This window comes from Aythya fuligula, chromosome 13 (genome assembly GCF_009819795.1).
Source record: "Aythya fuligula isolate bAytFul2 chromosome 13, bAytFul2.pri, whole genome shotgun sequence".
NCBI lineage: Eukaryota > Metazoa > Chordata > Aves > Anseriformes > Anatidae > Aythya > Aythya fuligula.
In genome coordinates, this window is record NC_045571.1 from 20,621,278 (window position 1) to 20,639,572 (window position 18,295).

At 52.3% G+C, this 18,295-nt stretch overlaps 1 protein-coding gene across 1 annotated transcript in view; it reads left to right on the forward strand.

The window, feature by feature from the left end:
- The window catches only part of OPHN1 (oligophrenin 1), a 57,801-nt gene extending 41,436 nt beyond the window's left edge, over nt 1-16,365 (forward strand). Inside the window, exons 15-24 of the mRNA XM_032196277.1 lie at nt 932-1,016; nt 1,335-1,393; nt 3,188-3,293; nt 4,946-5,105; nt 7,645-7,792; nt 8,936-9,214; nt 11,172-11,337; nt 12,718-12,768; nt 13,398-13,448; nt 13,803-16,365. Of these exons, the coding sequence (XP_032052168.1) occupies nt 932-1,016; nt 1,335-1,393; nt 3,188-3,293; nt 4,946-5,105; nt 7,645-7,792; nt 8,936-9,214; nt 11,172-11,337; nt 12,718-12,768; nt 13,398-13,440 (1,097 nt within the window). The 3' untranslated portion in view covers nt 13,441-13,448; nt 13,803-16,365. The remainder of the gene's footprint in view (nt 1-931; nt 1,017-1,334; nt 1,394-3,187; nt 3,294-4,945; nt 5,106-7,644; nt 7,793-8,935; nt 9,215-11,171; nt 11,338-12,717; nt 12,769-13,397; nt 13,449-13,802) is intronic.
- The last annotated feature ends 1,930 nt before the right edge of the window (nt 16,366-18,295 follow it).

Sequence of the window (18,295 nt, forward strand, 5' to 3'; positions counted from 1 at the left end):
GTGCTGACATGGAGCTGTACCCGATTCCCACGGAGCCACTTCAGCTATCCAGTTACGCTTGCCTGATGACTAATTACTTAGCCTAAGTTTTTATTGCTTCTTGATTCTCACCCTCCCTGCGAGCAGCTCTGTGTTTTTCCCTTCTGAACCCCAGCTGTGAGTGGCTTTTCGTTTTATTTAATATTCATCACTCTGGTTGACCACTTGCTACCCCACTGCGTACAAACTCACAACGCAAAGTCCAACAGCACTGAGCAGAAAAAACTGCCGCAGAACAATTTCTTCCTGAACTTGAGTAAGGAGGTCGATTTTCTGTCCCTAGTCCTCTTTCTTTCTTAAAATAAGTCATGCAGTTTGTTTCCTCAGTCCAGCTGACCCCCCTCTTCCATCCGTGTCCTTCACTCCATCGTTCTGCAGAGACGATGGGTTGGTCGGGGGGCAGGCAGGAGCAAAGCACGATTCCACCCAGCTCTGCTGCTTTCTGCATGCCCCTCCTCTCTCTGCAGCAAGAGGGGATGCTTCCAGAACAGCCGTTAGGGGAGTTGCTGGGAGGGAGGGGATGGAGCTGGAAAGTTGGATTATGTTGGGTATGAGAAGACTTATCATGGAGCTGCTAGAATGTATGGTTTCTGCCAGTTTTGACTGCACTGGGAAAAAACAAACTAGAGAATGCGCCTTGCTGACTGTTAAAATACTGCCTTTGCTTCTTCCTTTGCCCCTGGTTAGCAACACTCTCTTCACCCTGAGTAACAGCCTTTCTGAAATACTGGTGCCAGTGCTGCTGTTCTGCTTTTCCCCCTTGTGGGAATGACCAGCTTTCTTCACGTGCTGCTCTAGCTTTGTCTCTCTCAAGTGGGTACCCTCCCTGAGGGCTTGCTTTTATTAACAACCTCAAAATGAGTCTTATTTTAAAGCCATTTTGTTCCTCCAGATCCAAAATGTCCAGGGGATGTAGATCTCCAAAGCAGCGACTGGGACATCAAGACGATTACCAGCTCGCTGAAGTTTTATCTCAGGTAACGGGGCGAGCAAAGCAGCCTGGGGCTGGTCGGGTGGGAAGCGGAGAGTGCTGCCAGGTGGGAACATCTGCCTGCTGGAACCGGAGACGAAGCAGCGAAGGCTTTGGGAAGGGGAATGGATCTTTTTCCTTTTCTTCTCATGAGAAATATGCCTGTTGTAGAAATGCCACATCCTGCAATGCCATCTGGGGGGAGATGCTGTGGGGAACTGGTGGGCTGGGGGTGAGCAGATTTGCCCACCGTTTTGCTTTGCGATCGGTTGTGAGCAGGTCACGGTGGCCTCGCAGAGCTCAGCTTTCTCTCTGGTTGTTGCAGGAACCTGTCTGAACCTGTCATGACGTACAAGCTCCACAAAGAGTTGGTCCTGGCTGCCAGTAAGTCCTGCTGCTGCCCTGGTGGTGGCCCCGAGCCCTCACCTGGTGGAAGGAGCTTCCTTTCTCCTGGTGCTGATCACGCTGCTGGGCACGGAGCCTGTTTGGGGTTTGTCCCACAGCTGCATTCCCCTGCCACGCAGCCCGCCCTGCGTCCCAGCTGGTCCCGGGGCTCGTGGTGCTCCCTGGGGCAGCGGAGCCGTGTGAGCCCCCCGGGAGGAGAAGCATCACAAGGGGTGGCAGAGGACCTGGGGGGCAAAACCACACTGTAACAGTCCGTTACACCACAAGCCACAGGACTGGAAGAGTACTTGCCTGGTTTTGCCATACTCAGAGCAAGTGCATGTTAAAATCACTTGAAAAAGCTTTGCTAGGCTGTACCAGGGTTATCTGGCCACTTGCTAATGTAGAAACAGGAGTGACCCTCTCTTCTGGGCGCTTAATTTTAAGGCAAGATGATGAAGGTATTTCTTCCCTTCTTTTCTTTGCTATTGCAGCATGCTTCCCTGTAACAGGGCTGCATGCTTTCCAAGGGCCTGGGAGCCAGGGGTTGTCAGCTAACCTGAACACAAATCATCCCAAGTGTCCCAGAAGAATTGTTTCTCAAAAGTATTGGTGTATTTATTTTAATGCTTGTGAGGGAATGTGATGTGCTGTTGCCAAGCTGAGTTAGGTGGTCCTTCTGGGTCATGAAATTTGTCCTGGGATGCTGAGTCCAAAGAATCTACTGGTACATGGAACGCATTTCTCTCCTGCACCACTTGAGGCTGAGTCGCAGCCAATATTAACAGAGATCAGCCAAGTAACACGGGCAAACCATCGTGGCATAGCCTGTGCTAAAGCAGCCAGTCCGCAGCTGTGCTGCCATAATGGCCATTTCAAATGAGCCATAATAGACCTGAACTGGCTGCGTCCTCAGGCTGCCAAGAGCCAGCACGCTGAGGTGTAGAGCAGGGGAAGCAGGGAGTTAGTCATCTGCCTCAGCATGAGAGTGCTGGCATTTGGAGATTCGTGGCACACGTGGAAGCATTTTGGATGAAAGCATCCTTCGCACCCCCATGTCTCCTGGAAGTCAACAGGAGGCAAGGAAAGATCCCCGCCTCCCCTTGCTTTGGACCCTAGGAGAATTAATAACACTTGTTCTTTCTTGCAAAGAAAATTTTCCACCACCCACTGGTTGTGCTCAAGCCCAAGATTTATTAGTTTTAGTACTGATTACACCAATGATGGCTGGGTATTTGCAAACCATAATCCTTTCCTTACACTCCTTCAGAAACTTGCACCATTAAGCTTCCCAGCCACCAAAATCCCACACTATTCTTCTCACACTGAGTATTTTATTGTTTCTTGATTATTTATGCTTCTGAAAGTGACCTCCTTGGGTCAGGGACTCAAGGACTTTTTTTTCTGGCGGTGCATTTTGCTGTGCCGTTTGGCATTCCAGCTCTCCGGGCTGGTAAGATAGCAGCAGCCGGGCTGCGCGGTTCCCAGGTGTGCTGCTCTGCGGGGCCGGCGTGCGAGGGGCAGGAGCCGGCCGTACCCAGCCTGTGTCCCTGTGCTGAGAGGGAGTCTGGCCCCGAGCTCCCTTTCAAGTTTCTTTCCTCCTCTTTCCACTTCACTTTGTTTCCCACAGTGATTGCCCTGTTGCTGTGTAATCTCCTTTTCCTTCTGCTTCCCATCATTGGGTTTGGCCAGCCAGCCTACGGAACAGCTCCCACAGATTTAGTTTGGCTTTACCTTTCTTTCATGTATTTACTTTAAAAGGCACAAACTTTTCTTTGTGTTACTTCTCCCCAGAATCTGAGAACCTGGACTACAGGCTGGGAGCCATTCACGCTCTGGTCTATAAACTACCTGACAAGAACAGAGAGATGTTGGAGCTCCTCATACGACACCTAGTCAAGTAAGCAGATGTTTTTCTCTAAAGCCAAAGCAAAAGGAATGACAGAATCAAGAGAACAGGCATTTTTTTGTGGCAGGTTTGTAAAATCATATCCAGCACTGCCCCCCTAGGAATTTACATTCTGACTGCACAAATGGTGTGATTATCCGTGCTGCCCACTGCATCAAGTGATGCTTCTCTTTCTAATTGCCGCTTTCACCTCTTTCTGACAAGCACGAAGCAGGGAATAATTCTAAAACAAAAATACTGTCTGAGAGAGCAGAGCCATAAACTTGTCACCTCTCAGTCCAATTAACAAGAACATTAGGTCTGGTGTTCAGGAACAGCTGTAAGGCCAGAGCCCCTGGGCTGAATGTGAAGCACGCTTTGGTTTTATCTCCAGCTCAGTGGGCTGAGCCCTTAGGGCAGCACGAAGCCGCGAGTGTACAGATGTGTAGGCAGTGGATGCTTGGGGGTGCTGGGCAGCACCTCTTCCACTCTTGAACTCAAAGAACTTCCAGCCCTTGCACTCAAAGCTGAGTGCTTGGCCCTCGGTGCTGTGCCCTCTCTTTTGGGGTGAGGAAGTCTGTGCGATCCAACTAGGACCTGCTGCCAGCCTTTCATGCACACGTCTGTGTGGTTTTTAGAAACCTCTCTGCTGAAGTGGCAGAATTGAGAGTGTCTGGCTTACGGGCTGATGAGGGTAACGCTGGTTTTGTGGTCATTATGTTTATTCCTTAAAGCGTTTACACTGAAGTTACGTTCCCTGCCCCCTTTATGCTGTCAGAAACCTCTCTGGCAGCAGAGCTACAGTGCGAAGGCAGAATTCATTAAATTTCAGCATAAGTCTCTCTCTCCTTTGGTCCTCAGAGTAGGATGTGGATTGCGTAGGATGTGAAATGTGTAGGATGAGAATGTGCAGTGTCCACCTGTGTGGTTAGCGTTCAGGCAATAATTTGTGCTGCTCCACAGGCTTGTGTGTTGCTTCAAATCTTGAAAGCTGCTGAATAGAGAGAGTTCTGCTCTTTGGAAACTGATTCTCTCAGAAAAAGATGCTGTGGAGATTTATTGCAATCCTCCAAAGATGTCAGAATCTTTAAGGTTGGAAAAGACCTTCAAGGTATTTGGTCCAACCATCACCCTACTGCCAATGTCACCCACAAAACCACATCCCCACGCACCACGTCCAACCTTTGCTTGAACACCCCCAGGGACAGCGACTCCACCACGTCCCTGGGCAACCCGTCGCAGTGCCTGACTGCTCTTTCTGAGAAGAAATGTCCCCCAGTTTGCTCCCTGCATTCGGTCCGTCTCCTTCAAAGAGACAAAAAATGCCAGAAGTCAGTTTGGGATAAATAGTGTATTTCAAATTAAATGATTCCTCTTGTGTATGTGCTGCACAGATGACTTTTGTTTGCAGAGTTGAGAGAGATCAAACAGAAATGCTGTCAGCATGTTGCTCTCGCAGACGGTTGCCTGAGCCAAAGAAGGTGCATGTCCCAGAGACATGTTTTCTGTCTGATAGGGTTGGGAAACAAATTCTGCTTAAACAGAACAAAGAAAATTCAGCGGCTGATTCTTGATGCGCCTTTTACATTTCGTAGAATAAGATTGGCTTTAAAAAAAAAAATAAGATAAAAAATAATGATTGCTTCTTTCCCTCCTGCCCACAGTGTGTGTGAGCACAGCCGGGAGAATCTGATGTCACCATCTAACATGGGGGTGATATTTGGACCAACCCTCATGCGAGCACAGGAGGACACCGTGGCAGCGATGATGAACATCAAGTTCCAGAACATCGTAGTTGAGATCCTCATCGAGCACTTCGGGAAGGTACAGGCAGCAGCCCCGGGGAGCGCCCCCACGGAGCTCCTCGCTGCTCCGTCCCGTTCGTGCCAGTTGTTGCTGTGGCAACGATTTGGAGCTCTGGCTCCTTTTTTTTGTGGTCTCCTCAAGGGTTGGGATTTTTCTTTCAAAATATACTCCACTGAGATGCTTCAGAACCAAACAAAAAGTGTAACAGATATGTTGTGGTTGTTGTAGTTACTTAATTCCAAAGGAAACCTTGAGTCTTTTTTTTTTTTTTTTTGTTTTCTTTTTAAATAAGATAAATCTTTATTGAGAAAAAAACAAAAACAAAAACTGAACAACTGTTCAATATCTGGAGATTAGAGGACTTTTCTTTCCTTTGCTGAAGCCAGGAGCCAAACTAGAGCATAACAGTTTTCAGCAGGCACAATCCAAGACATGACGCTGTCTGACTGTTAGAACAGGAACAATACCAAAGCAAACAAATACTGAAGGGTTGATGAAAATGATTCAGCTGTGCCAATGCCCTGCTCAGATGTAGGTGTGGGGATGACCTAGGGAAGGCTGGGGAGGGGAACTGCTGATTTTGCCCCCTGATGGAAGGCAGAATATTCCACTGTCTTCTTTGGTAGTGCTTCCTCCTTGTGATACCTGATACAACTGCTGAAGCTTTCCAGAGTGACCAGAGGGCGATAGAGTTTTATGATAATGTGCAAAAACTTGATCAATGTTTGCATTCAGATCAGGACACCAGGGACCAGATAGCTTTCTTGGTAAGAGCACCAGGTTCTTACAAGTGAGTTTGATCCTTCAGCTTTTCATCACACTGAGAGGGTTCAAAGAATCTCGTACATCCTGGGGGAAGTGTGAAGACATCGGCTAAAGAGGGAGGATGGGAACGGCTCCCAGCAGCCAGGGCAGCACGCGTGAGGCAGAACCTCCCTTCTGGGGAAAGGAAGAGGAGGCCAGAGCTGGAAGATCAGGGTTTTGTAAAAGTGGATGTGGAGTCAGAGCTCCCAAACGGGGACCAGATGGGTGGCGTGACTCGGTTGTGGTAGATGGAGAACAGGGAAACGGGATGAAACTGCCCAGAGAGCCGTAGGAGCATCTGCACAAGAAGCTTGTGAAAGTCACATGCCGGTGTCTTGGTAGGTCACAACAAATGCTTTTGAGTAACTTCTCACAGCAAAACAGCAAAGTGTTTGTGCATTGGGATCCTCATGGAACTTGCTCCAGAACTGAGCCTCTGCCATCCCCTCTCATGCAGCCTATGGTTTGGGCTGAGTCAACAGACAATTTACCCTGCCACTTCCAAGAGCTGGAATTAAATCTTTAATTAAACCAGACATCTTTGCTTGCTTTTAATTTCTTAGCAATAAAGTTAAGTTAGTAACATTTATTAGCCTGAGCATGTAAGTTCATCGTCAGAGCTGAAAGTATCTTCAGCTCACGTATATTCAAACACTTTAAATGAGCCTGGAGGAAGAGAGAGAGATTATTTATAGGGTGCAATATGAAGGCTCTAAGGACAGAGTAACTATTCATGAAGTCTTCGGGGATAATTACTGCTCCCACAGCTTATATATCAGTGCCACGATTAAATTAAATAAGTTGATCCCTCTGGAAACACCTTCTTCGCTGTACAAACCTTCTAAATGTGACGGTCTGTCAATATCTTTGTACCTTCAAGTTGTTTAACTTGGATTTTTATTTGAAAAGCAGAACCAAAGCAGAGGCTGCACTCACATCTTAAAAGGAGTGGCTTGCTGTGGGTTTTAGCATGGTTTCCAAATGTTGAAAAGCAACTCATGACAACAGCAGTCTATGGTACCTCTGTAAGCATCCAGAGAACTTAACACTTCTTTTTATTTAAAAACAACGTTGGACACTTGTCAGTGTGTAGGAATGAGGCTGATGTTTCAAAAAACATCCGCCTTTCAAGAGGAATCAGCTCTCCGAGCCCCTGCCGCTCCCTGCACAGTATTCACTCCTTGAGGCTGCTGTGAGTTCAGCTGATATCCATGGGAAAAATACAAGAGCAGTTGGTGTGGGTCCTTACTGTGTTGTTTCATATCATCCAAAGGCTGCCCAAAGGCTTTATTCTTTTTGCAGCTATTAAAAAGAATGCTGACATAAATAAGGACCTCTAAATTAACCCCAACCAAATAGGTGCCATATGACCAGTGAGAAAAGGAGATACAACTCCTAACCAGTATTGTTTTTATGCCAGTATTTCATCCGGGGTAATTTTAGGGTGCCACATACTTCATTGTAAGCCAAGACCCAAAGTGGTTTTCAGTGTTAAATCGAAAACAATGCGGTGGCTTGTTTGGGTGCTTTCTGTAGATTGCATTGCCTCACTAGTGTGGAAAACCTGATGCTTCTCAGCAAATATCAGATTCAAAGCTGACTTAATCTGATCTAATTTGCTTCTGCTCATTTTGTCTGTGTTTGTGATCTTTCTGCGTTACTTAGCTCAGTACTGCAGATGCCGAAGTGGGTGCGTGGCAGGACACTTGCCTGATCTGATGAGCATCCTCTAAAAATCTGTCTGCCCTTACAGATCTACTCGGGCCCCCCAGAAGACAGCGCTGCCCCACCAGTGCCTCCCCCCAGGGTGGCTGCCCGGAGGCACAAGCCCATCACCATTTCCAAGCGTCCTCTGAGGGAAAGACCTGTCTTTTTTGGGGCTTCTGTGGAAGAAAGTGGAGGTCAGTTCAGCTTCCCACTGGCACCCTCGCTTTCTCTCACCCCTATTCTTTGAACACCTTTCCAGAAGCAGTGACAGTAACAGCAGAATTGCATTTACAAGGGCACGAGCATGGCAGAAAGCGAGCTCTGGTGTTCAGTGAGAAAGGAAAACAAAAAACGTAATCACCAGAGGATGCTCACCTCACAACTCACACTGCGTGCGGATTTCTTTTCTGTTTGTATTCCTTGCAGCATTCTTTGTTCTTGCACGTGAGAAGCCAGTGAAAGGGTTTTGAGGCTTCAGAGGTCCCAGTGCAAAGCAGCACAGACGCAGCCAAGGAAGGGAGCTGCAGAACGAGGCAGGCACGCACAGGGGCATGCTGCGTGCTGTTGGAGCCACGTCCTGCAGAGTGCGTTAGTCCTGGCAGGCTGCAGAGGCAGCAGCGCTGCCGACGGTTTTGTGTTTTACAGGAACAGCAAAGCCCCTTTCCTCAGGACCACTGAGGGTGTTTTCTAGACCAAGTACAACTCTGCTGTTACGTTAATTTGATTGTGAGGAAATGGCGAGGCCCTTATTAGCGTACTTAAGGGCACACTGATTTAAAATCATGTTTCTATCTGCACCTGGTTTGCTGTAATTGTTGTTGCAAGCTGTGCCCTAGATCACAATATCACCAGAAGAGGATACAGGTCTTTTTATCTGTTACAGGTTTTAGAGCTTTGATGATGTTTTAGGTTTAATGCTGCAAGTGTACCTTCTGGCACCGGCGCGAGATGGGTGATTCAAATAGCTCTGTAAAATCACAAGACTTCTCATGTAGCTAGGGCATTTACCTCTCCACCTTGCATTTAAATGCTTTTCCAAAGTGGGAGCAGAGGTGTAAATGTGGGCCCTCTCCGAGTCTGCAGAGCGTAATCAGTTTCATCACTGTTCTTTGGCATCCTGTGTGTGGGTCTGTGGCACAACAAGAGGGGTGAGATGAATGATTTGGGGGGGGGACATAAAAGCATGTCACAAAGCTTCTCAGGATCAAGAGCACTGCAAATTTAAAAGAAACCCGTAAACGCATGCTGTCGTACTCAGCCTTGTTCCAGGTCTGTGATTTCTCAGTGCCACGTGCCCGTTCCTAACCCAGCCGCTGTCTGTCCCCTTGGCTCCGCAGCGGACCGCTACGGCCAGACTCCCAACGGCAGCATCAGCTCCGAGACCCCCAAGCCCCTGCTCCGCAGCCGCCTGCCCGCGCCCCGGCCCGGGGGGGACGAGGCAGCGCGGCCCCCCGCCGAGGTGGACCTGGGGAAGCCGGTGGCCAGGCTGCAGGACGGAGGAGCCAAGCTGGTGGCTGGCAAGGCTGCCAACGGCGTGGTGGCCAGCCCTGCCCTGAGGACCCCCACGCTCCACGCCAGGAGACCCGCGCCCCGGCCAGGCGTCTGCGGCAGAGAGGGTGAGCATCCCGGCCAAGCGAGGCAGAGCGAGCCCCTTTTCCCAGGGCAGGTCTGTGCCAGCCCTCGTCCTCTGCATCCTTCACCCCCACGCGCTGTGCCCAGGCTGACCAGCCACGAGCACCCTGGGTTTTCAACTCTCTCCTCAGCAGAAACCAGGGAAGCAGCGAAAGTCACTTTAATGACTTTCAAATAAAGTGACTTTGAGTCACTCTCACATTTTAATTTCTGGTTGCTGTGTGTGCCAGGCCCGCTGTGACAGCTTCTGGCATGTGGAGGCTTTCCTGGGAGCATCTGCTTCTGCACTTTGTCTCTTGGTCTTATTTGGGTCCTATTTGTATTTTAATAAGCTTTATACAGAAACACGTAATATGTAGAAATAATAAGTTTGGGGCCAAATTCGAGTTGTTGCTGTCCATCTCAGCGGAGCAAGGCATGTAGCTGTTTGCGTATCCGTGTGTTTATAGAAATTGTCCCTTGCACTGCCAGGACGCCGTTTGCTGGATGGAACGCGTTGCTGTAACAGCATGTGTTTGGTGCTGAGTTTTGTAAGATACTCAAGACGATGGTCATAAAAAAGAAGTATTGCTTTCTGCAGTTTGCCAGCTTTTCCTGCACTCTTTCCAGTGCTTTTTAGATGCTGTCATCCTCTAACAGCTTCACGGTCCTGTATTTAGAAAATAAAAACTGGGCTGTATGCTTGACAAATGACTCCCACATACAATAAAGAGAAAGAATAAAAGGCCTGGCTGGGTAGCACAAACATAAAATTCATCTGACTAATACTACTGGCTTAATTTAAATTTGTTGCATAAATGGGAGGTGGAAATCTGCCTTTGGAAAAGTAAGATAGCTTTTAAAATTGGTTTATACATCGGCTGCATTTAGTGCTTACAAGTTTTATGTTTTGGCATTATCAACCATAGCATGCTGACAGCATGTTCTGGAGACACAGTGTAATAAAATTGGCTGTGTTGATCCTGGGACATATAAATAGAAGAACACTGAATTAGTAATAAAGTTATATTACATCTGTATTGATACTTTCAGATCAGCGCTAGAACGCTGTATCATGCTTTAGTGAGGATAATTTTGAAAAACTGGAGAAGCCAAGAGGATATGTCAGCTGAAGGCTTAGAAAATAGGCCTTTTCCTGAGAAACTCCAGTTGACCGGTCTGCCAAGGAGAAAGTCCAGGATCAGAATTTACAAAGGCAAGTATAGAAGAGATTTATTTGGCTGAGCCCTGTGTCTGAGCTAACGCACCAAAGCGTAACAAGGTCCAGTAGCTAAAGGTTTGACAAAGACCCGGTCAAGTAGTTACACCAAATTAATTAACTTACCAAACAGAAGAACATCTTGGGCTTGTGTCTGCTCAGAAGCTGGAGTCTGTAGCAGTGGAAATGATCAGAAGGGCAGAACCCGGCCCTCGCAGCACCGTGGGGCGGCAGAACCAGCCGGGGAGGCGCGCTGTGGAGCGGGGCAGCGAGGGCGGCCGAGGGCTGCAGGGGCTGCGTGAGCAGCGAGGGCCAGGCTAGGAGCTGCTGTGAGCAGAGCAGAAAGCCGGGGGCAGGAGAGGAGGGCCCCCTGTCTGAGCCAAGCGCCCAGAAAGCCCAGGGGCTGCGGCGGCCTCCTCGGGGCTGCTCCTCGCTGCGCTGCCCGGGTTTAGTTAAGGCAAAGTGGCAGCTCCCAGCCTGGCAGGCGGTAGTGATAGCGGGTTTTTGTCAGGTGGTTCCTGCAGCAGCCCCTCTTCCTCATGTTAGAAGGCTGTGCCGGGACAGGTAGAGGGGGAACTGCGTGGTCCTGGGTCCTGTTCCCCAGTTCTGGCTGCTGGCAGCTGTCAGAGAGGACGCTGGGGCAGGCAGACAGACCTGAGCCCACCGACTGCTGTAGTGTATCTGCACAAACAGCTAGCCCTCTGCCAAAGCTTCACACGTAACGTTTGTAATCTGCCTTGCAGGCGAGTTTGACGGTGTCCCGAAGCCTCGGTCCCACAGCGACAAGCCTGTGATAATGCGCCCCCCGGTGAGGCCCCCGGACCCACCGTGCAGGACTCCCGTCCCTCAGAAGCTGGAGCAGAGGCCGGACCTGATAGCAGGGACAGCCGAGGAAATGCCTTCCTCCGTGTAAGTCGAGGCTGCTGCCGGCCCCCGGGGGCTCGGGGGGCGTGCGGGGACAGCGGGGCCGCCTGGCAGCAGGAGCGGGAGCTGGCGTCACCTACCTGGGGCCTCGGGAGAGCAGAGGAGAAACGCCACGCTGCTCTCCAGCAGTCTCGACGTGCAGTGGCTGGGGCCGGTGGACATCGCCTTCAACACCGTGGCCGGCCTGGGTTTGAGTTGCTTTGGAATAGCTGCACAAGAGCCAGGTCGGGCTCTGCCCACAGGGCACAATGGGGAGGGAGCGTGGCCATAGCAAAAGCAAACACACTGGGGGAAAAACAAAGCTCTGAGCCTCGTCCAGCATAGCTCTGGGGCTGAGTTTCCTTTCTGTCACCTTCTCTGTTACTTCTCATCTCAGTGCCACTGGAAGCTCCCTCCCTGCCTGGCTCTGAACAAGCCTCTCAAATGAGATGCTTCCCAGGAAAGGAGAGATCCAGCTTGGACCTCTGTTAAGGAAATTGGATGCTGTTCAGCTTCATCGTTAGATGTCTTTCAGTTTTTAAAGAGACAGAAACTCTGCTGGCTTCAGTGGGAGGAAAAAACAAACCAAAACAAAACAAAATACAGGAAAAGAAGAAGGTGATTAAGTCCCAGGACCAGTTTGGCGTGGATGGCATGGAAGCCCCAACCTGGGGCTCGCAGCTTGCAGCTGCTGCGCGTTCACCAAGCTGTGCTTTCCGTTCCACACCGTCCTGTGGGTTCTCGGGCTGCCACCTGAGTCCTTGCACCAACGTCCCTCACCCAATGCTCTGCCACCGGCCTTGCACTCTAAGATTTGGGGTGGCCACCTATATCAGCCTGTAGTGATACAAGATGGCAAAAACATTTGTCATTACAAATGGCAGTTTGCCACCATTGTTTGCTGCCGAAAGCTTCTTGCAGCGCTGTTAGGTAGCTGACTCCAATCCTGCGTTTTCACTGCTTAACCCAGGAAGGGTGCTGTGAGCTTCAGCTCCACACCTGCAGGGCATGAATGGGCTTTGCCCCTGCTCTCCTGAATCACTTGTTATAACTTCTCTTTTTATGAGGCCAGTTGGAAGCTTAATATGAAGCATATAAAAGTGAAGGAGAGGCCATAAAAAGGGATGGGTGCAGGTTTATACTAGCACATGGGATTTTGAGCAAGAGCATGGAAGTAGCAGGGTGACTAACAGTGGTTGGGGGCTGACCGCTCAGAGTGGCGTGCAGGAAGCACGAAGTGGAGCCGAGGGCGAGAGGAGCACAGAAAGACATCCTAGGAAGTGATTGTCTTCAGTGTCTGCTACTGCTGCTGCTCTTTTCCCTGCTACCTAATTAGCAAATTGCCTTATCAGATAACCGGAGTGACCTCTCTTGATCTCTTTGCAGCGTGGCTTCCAGGACAAAGTTCTTTGAGACAGCTTCCCGAAGAACGAGCAAGTAAGTGCTACATCTCGCTCCAGGTACAGGCTTCGCACAAAACTGACCGTAAATCCACCGAGCAAGTAGTGGACACGTCAGTGTGTGTGGATCTAAGCTCACACAGCACGTGTTGTATGGGTTTGTCGGTCGGCATGAAGGGCAGAGAGGGGACAGCTCGTGGGAGGGCTGAGGGCTGTGAGCTCGCAGCAGTTGATGAGGGAGGCAGGGCCGGGCAGGCACAGCACCTGCACGTGGTGTCTGTGCAGGGCAGAACCCTGCCACAGCCCGCTGGGGGGTGGTGGAGGGGCAGCACGGGCACCAAGGCCTTTGGGCTTGGCTGGGATGGCGGGGTTTGAATTGCAGGCCCTGTGGTTTGTGGCAGCAGATTCTATTTAGAAAATACCTGCGCAAATAGTCTTCAGTTTCCTGCTCTTAAAGATCACCATCTGCCAACAGTGCAAGTAGGTTTGCATAGAAGTCTTTGAAAAGCTGCTAGAAGTTGTCTCCTAGTGTCAGTGGTGATTTCTTCACTTGAAGAATATCATTGACCTGACTGCTACCCATCCCTCAGTTTAGCTTTGTAGGTCTGAGTTTAGACTTGCTTTTTTACATTATTTTTTTCTGTTTTCTTCCACTTTGTTGCGTAGTTCTTCATCACCACAAGGCAGGATCCCAGGTGACGAGAGCTGAGACTAAAGGTACGTGTTCCTGACAGCAGTCAGACAAAGCACACATTGAGCCTCAGCTCGACAGAGCGGGCGCTGGGATTCCAGCAGAGGCAGTGGGGATCTCGGAGAAGAGCCCCCGAGAAATGTCCCTTCTGGAGGGAGCCGTGCAGAGGGGAGGACGCTGACTCAGGGTGGTGCTCTGGCAGGGGGGAGCAAACCAGCCCTTCCCCTGCCCTTCCCAGGCCTTCTCGCTGCGGTAGCCAGGGTAAATGCGAGGACTGTGGCAACGGTGGTGCCAGAATCTGGGTTTGTGCTGGCTGTGGTTTTGCCATCACTGACGAACTGACTCTGCTGCATGCTACCCTGCTTGTTTTCTTCTTTCAGACTTGGTGACCATCTCAGCCCAGCTAGACCCAGAAGACTTTCTGTGATTGTGAAATGGACGTGGCACAGCTCAGACTTTTCCAGTTCAGATGACCTGGAGAGCAGCTATCTTACCGGACGATAATTTCAGAGCGCACTCTCAGAAGTGGCTCAAGAAATTAGAAGAGAGGGAGATAAAAATGGAGAGAAGACCCTACCTACATGTTTGTTCTGAACCATTCCCAGTCCTTCTGCCATCCCTCTCCGCACAGGCTGTGAAGGATCTCGGGGGGGCCTCTGCAGGGGACCAGGCACGTTTGCAGTGCTGGCTGAGCAGCGACAAGGGCAGCACTGAGCAGGGGCCGTCCGACGGGCTGCGGAGGGGACAGCAGAGGATAGGAGCCGTGTTTCCCTGCTTGTTTTTGGGAAATGTGACTTGGCAAGGGTGGAGACTTGGACAGATGTCACAGTCGAAGCACGAGGGGCTGATTCCCAGTGCTTGGACGCACAGGAAGAATGACTGGAAGCTGTGTTGCCGCCTTGCCGTGAGAAGCTCCTTCCCATATGCTACGATTTCCTCGCTCAGCAAGCTGTAGTGTGTTCCCCTGTGTGTAGGAGGGCGGTGTGTATGACTGGAAACACCACTGGTGCTAAGGCAGGCAGGACGGGGACCAGGGGCCATTGTGCTCTGCTCTGTGGGAAGCCTGGTGCCGTGGCTGGCCATCAGCACGCCCCTGGCAGGCAGGGCAGGGCAGGGCAGGGCAGGGCAGGGCAGCCAGCATGGGGTTTTCGGGGGCAGCCTCCCACCAGCGTGTCTGGGGGCGGCAGGAGACGCACGGCCCTGCTCCTCCTGTCCCAGCTCCCCCCAGAGCTGCTTCCCGAGGAGCCTCTGCCCCGTGGTTACCCTGCTGGGCCAGGAGGTGGTGAGGGACCGAAACTCACGGAATGTGGCTCAAAGCCCAGCATTTTCCTAAGAGGGACCCAGTTTCCTATTTGCTTGTTACATTAATTTCCAACCCAAGAGATTTCCGTTCTCTCTTCCTCAGCAGCAGTATTGTGACGATGCCCTTTGGTCTGGAGGGGACGTGTTTCTCCAGGCCAGGCCCGCTCCTGGTACCTGTGTAGAGGCTTCTGTGTGGTTCCAGTCAGCAGCAGGGCTCGGTTCCTGCGCCGTAGTGTTTACCTGTAGATAGGCTGTGAGCGCTTCCCCGCTTTCTGTGAGCAGCCCCAAGGCAGCTTCCCTGTTTTCAGTGTTGTTTTTTTTTTTGTGGGTGCTGGGAGCATTCCCAAAACAGTGGCCAAACATTCCCCGCCAGCTGCTTGCCAGGTGCTCCAACCCCTTGAACCCGGTGCGGGTTTGCCGGGGGGTGCTGCAGCAGTCCTTCCCGTGCTGGCTCCTGGTGCTTGCCTCTGTGTGCACTGGCACCCAGCTGCTTTGCTCCTGAATGTAATTCTGGCGCTCCCTGGACACTCCAGGCCCGTCTCAATGGTGCTCCCGCTCCCTCGGGCTTCGGCTGTGCCCCAGCTGCTCGCTCCTGTGCTCGTGCTCTGAACAGTGGCATGTGGCAGTGGCTTTTAAAAATGTACTATCACCACCTAGGCTGCATGACGTACACCAGCATCTCAGGGCTTCTCAAAGCCGAGGTGAGTCGGGTCCTCTCTGCTGCACCCTCTCGTGAGCGGACGGGGCTGCAAGCAGCATCGAAGCAGAGCACGTTGTGTTGTCAGGGTCAGGTAACAGAACAGCGATGGAGCTGCAAAGCAGCGAGTTTAAAGGTGGGAAGGGGGGGTGCTCTGACCGAGCCCAGGGTTGCTGCAGTAGCTGTGGAGCCGTTCCCACCAGAACCCAGCCGCCTGCCCGCCCCGAGTCTCCTGCTGCAGGAGCGCTCTTTGGGAACGGGACCTCATCACTCAGCATGTCACACCGGTGGCTCCTCCAGAGAAGGCCCCCGTTTCCAAAAACGCCTTCTGACGTGAGAGGTGTACCTCAAGGACCCTTCGCAGCGGTACGTTTTCAGGAGAGCCGGGCACCGGGGCTTCCACCAAAGGAGCAGGGAGGGCTGATGCATGGCACCCTCCGTACGGCACCTAAAGCTCAGCAGCTCCAAGCTGCTGGTGCTGTTGGCAGTGGTGGCTGCTCAACGTCCTGCCCCTGCCCCGTGGTGCTGCTTGCTGCTCCCGAACAAAGCCAGCCTCGTGTTTGCTCCCCGGCGCAGATGCCTGTGGGCTTACGTTTGAGTCAGAAGAAACAAAGCCGGAGGGGGTCTGGTTTTGAAGCCTGACATTGTAAACAATGGAAGGAAGCAGCTTATTAAAAACTTATTTCGTGGTGTCCTTTTAAATTTGTTTGTCGCATGTGTCTGTGCCGGCCTTTTTCTCCTCTGTTAGCACAGCTGAGCACTGGGGACACGCTGCTGTGCCGCTGCTGTGCCGCCGGGTGGGCGAGGGACACGGCCTCGGGGCAGCCAGGAGCATGGGGATGCGCTGCGAGGAGCGGCAGCCCCGGGACGTCAGCCCTCAGAGCCACTGTGTCATGTAAAAGCATAGATTACTTAGTGTTCATAAAGTTTCCATGAAGTTAAAATAAAAAAAGTCCAAGTGTGCTTTATTTCGTCTTCAAACAATGCCTAAAGGTTGCACAAGCTGCCAGCACTCAGCTGCTGTGCGGATCAGGCTCACCCATCCCGGTGGTGGTGCAGGATCTGTCCCTGCACACAGGGGCTGCAGGGAGGCTCAGCCGTGCCTCCGTGGGAGCGAGGAGGTCCTGCTCCCTGCCTGCCTGCTGCGGCATCGCCAAGTCCCCAGAGCCAGGTTTCTGCTGCTTCTCATGGGAGAAACTCCCGCTGAGACGAGTCCTGCACCGCCTGGCCCATTGCTCCAGCGCTGCCTGGAGCCCTGCTCCCTCGTGCCAGCCTCTGGTGCCTGCCTGGCCGTGTGGTTCCGTGGCCCCTTGCAGGTCCCCGTGGGGATGAGCAGCTTTGTCCCCAGGGCAGCGTGCCCCTGGCAGGGCAGGTGAGCCCAGGGTGGGCGCTGCACGGCTGCTCGCTTGCCTCAGCTGCTGGAGGGGTTCTGTCTGCAGTACTGCGCTTGGAAAAGAAAGTTCTGTCCCTGACAGTCCTCTTCCTGCAGCTAATTGATGTGATTTGCTTTCTGGGGTCAGCTTCTCCGAGTGATTCAGGCTTCTAATTGCGTGCAGGAGAACGCACGCTCTGGGCTGAACCTGAACTGTGACCCCTGTGCCTCAAGAGCTTCACAGGCTCTTCTCCTGCTGGCTTTTGTTTTCTCCCAATGTAGCAGTACCTGCCTTTCTCCACGGAGTTCGCTCATCCACGCTGCCTGCGCTGCCCGAGCGCAGGGCTCTGCGGGCGGTGCTCGGGAGCAGACCCCACCGTGGGGAGCTCCTCTCCTCGCCGCGAACCACCTGTACGGGGCTGGGGGAGTGCCGGGGGCTGAACTGCACCCCCAAAATAGCGACAACCACAACCCCCTGCTGGGTCTCCGTCATCTGTGCTGTGGGTGCCAGCGGCCGCCCCATGCGGGTGCGTGGTCACTCGTCCTGTGGCTGCCCGCAGGCTCCAGGGCTGGGCACGACGACCCCGCCGGGCCCCTCAGCCCCTGCTCCTGTCCTTAGCCCCTGTGCCAGTGCTGCTGCACGGCAATTAGCGAGCGGGGCTGGCTCAGATCCCCCGGCAGCTTGCTGCAGGGCAGGCCTCCTTCAACCACAAAATTCCTGCTGAGCCCACAGGGGTTTTTTGGTATTTTGTTGGTTTTGTTTTCAAATAAATGCCAAAAGCATTTTTGAATCGTTCAGCTCTTTCGAGTCCAGGTTGCTCACTGGACCATTTCCCCTAAATAGCTGTATCCTGAAACCGTGGATTTTTTGCCGTGAGAGGCGTCTCAGCTCAGGGCAGGGCACGACGGGTGTGCAGGGAGGGATGGGAGCGCTTCCCTCATGGAGCAGAGCCACAACCTCGCCGTGGGATTTCCTACTTCAGCAGCCATTTACTGCCAGGCATCGAGGCAGCGATGCCCAGAGAGGCGCTGGGGAGCCGAGGGCCCTCCACACACCTCACCTGCAGGGGTTGGTCCCCAGGGGCAAGCTCGTGGCCGAGGGGCTCAGCCGCTCGGCAGCAGAATCCCTGCAGCACGGCGGGCGCCTGGTGTGCCCCCCTGCCCTGTGCCACCCCCTGCTCTGCTCTGCCCCTGGCACTGAGCGTGGGGGGGCTCTGCCTCAGCCCCAGGCCCTGCCTGGGCTCAGCACCCCCGGTGGCTTTTCCTCCTGTAAGCCCTGCCTCTGGCTTTCCTCAGCGATTCCTGCTCTGGCCATTTAGGATGAGTAAATTCAGCTCTTGTGTCCGTGATGGGCTTCAGCTGAATAGCAGCGAGCATGCTGACCTGCATTTCAACCTGTGGCCCTAATTAAATGCCGTAAACCAACAGCAACGCTTCTTCAGCAACAACCCTTGACACTTTTTCAGGCTCCTTATTGTTTTGTTATTCTCGGTATCTTTCCT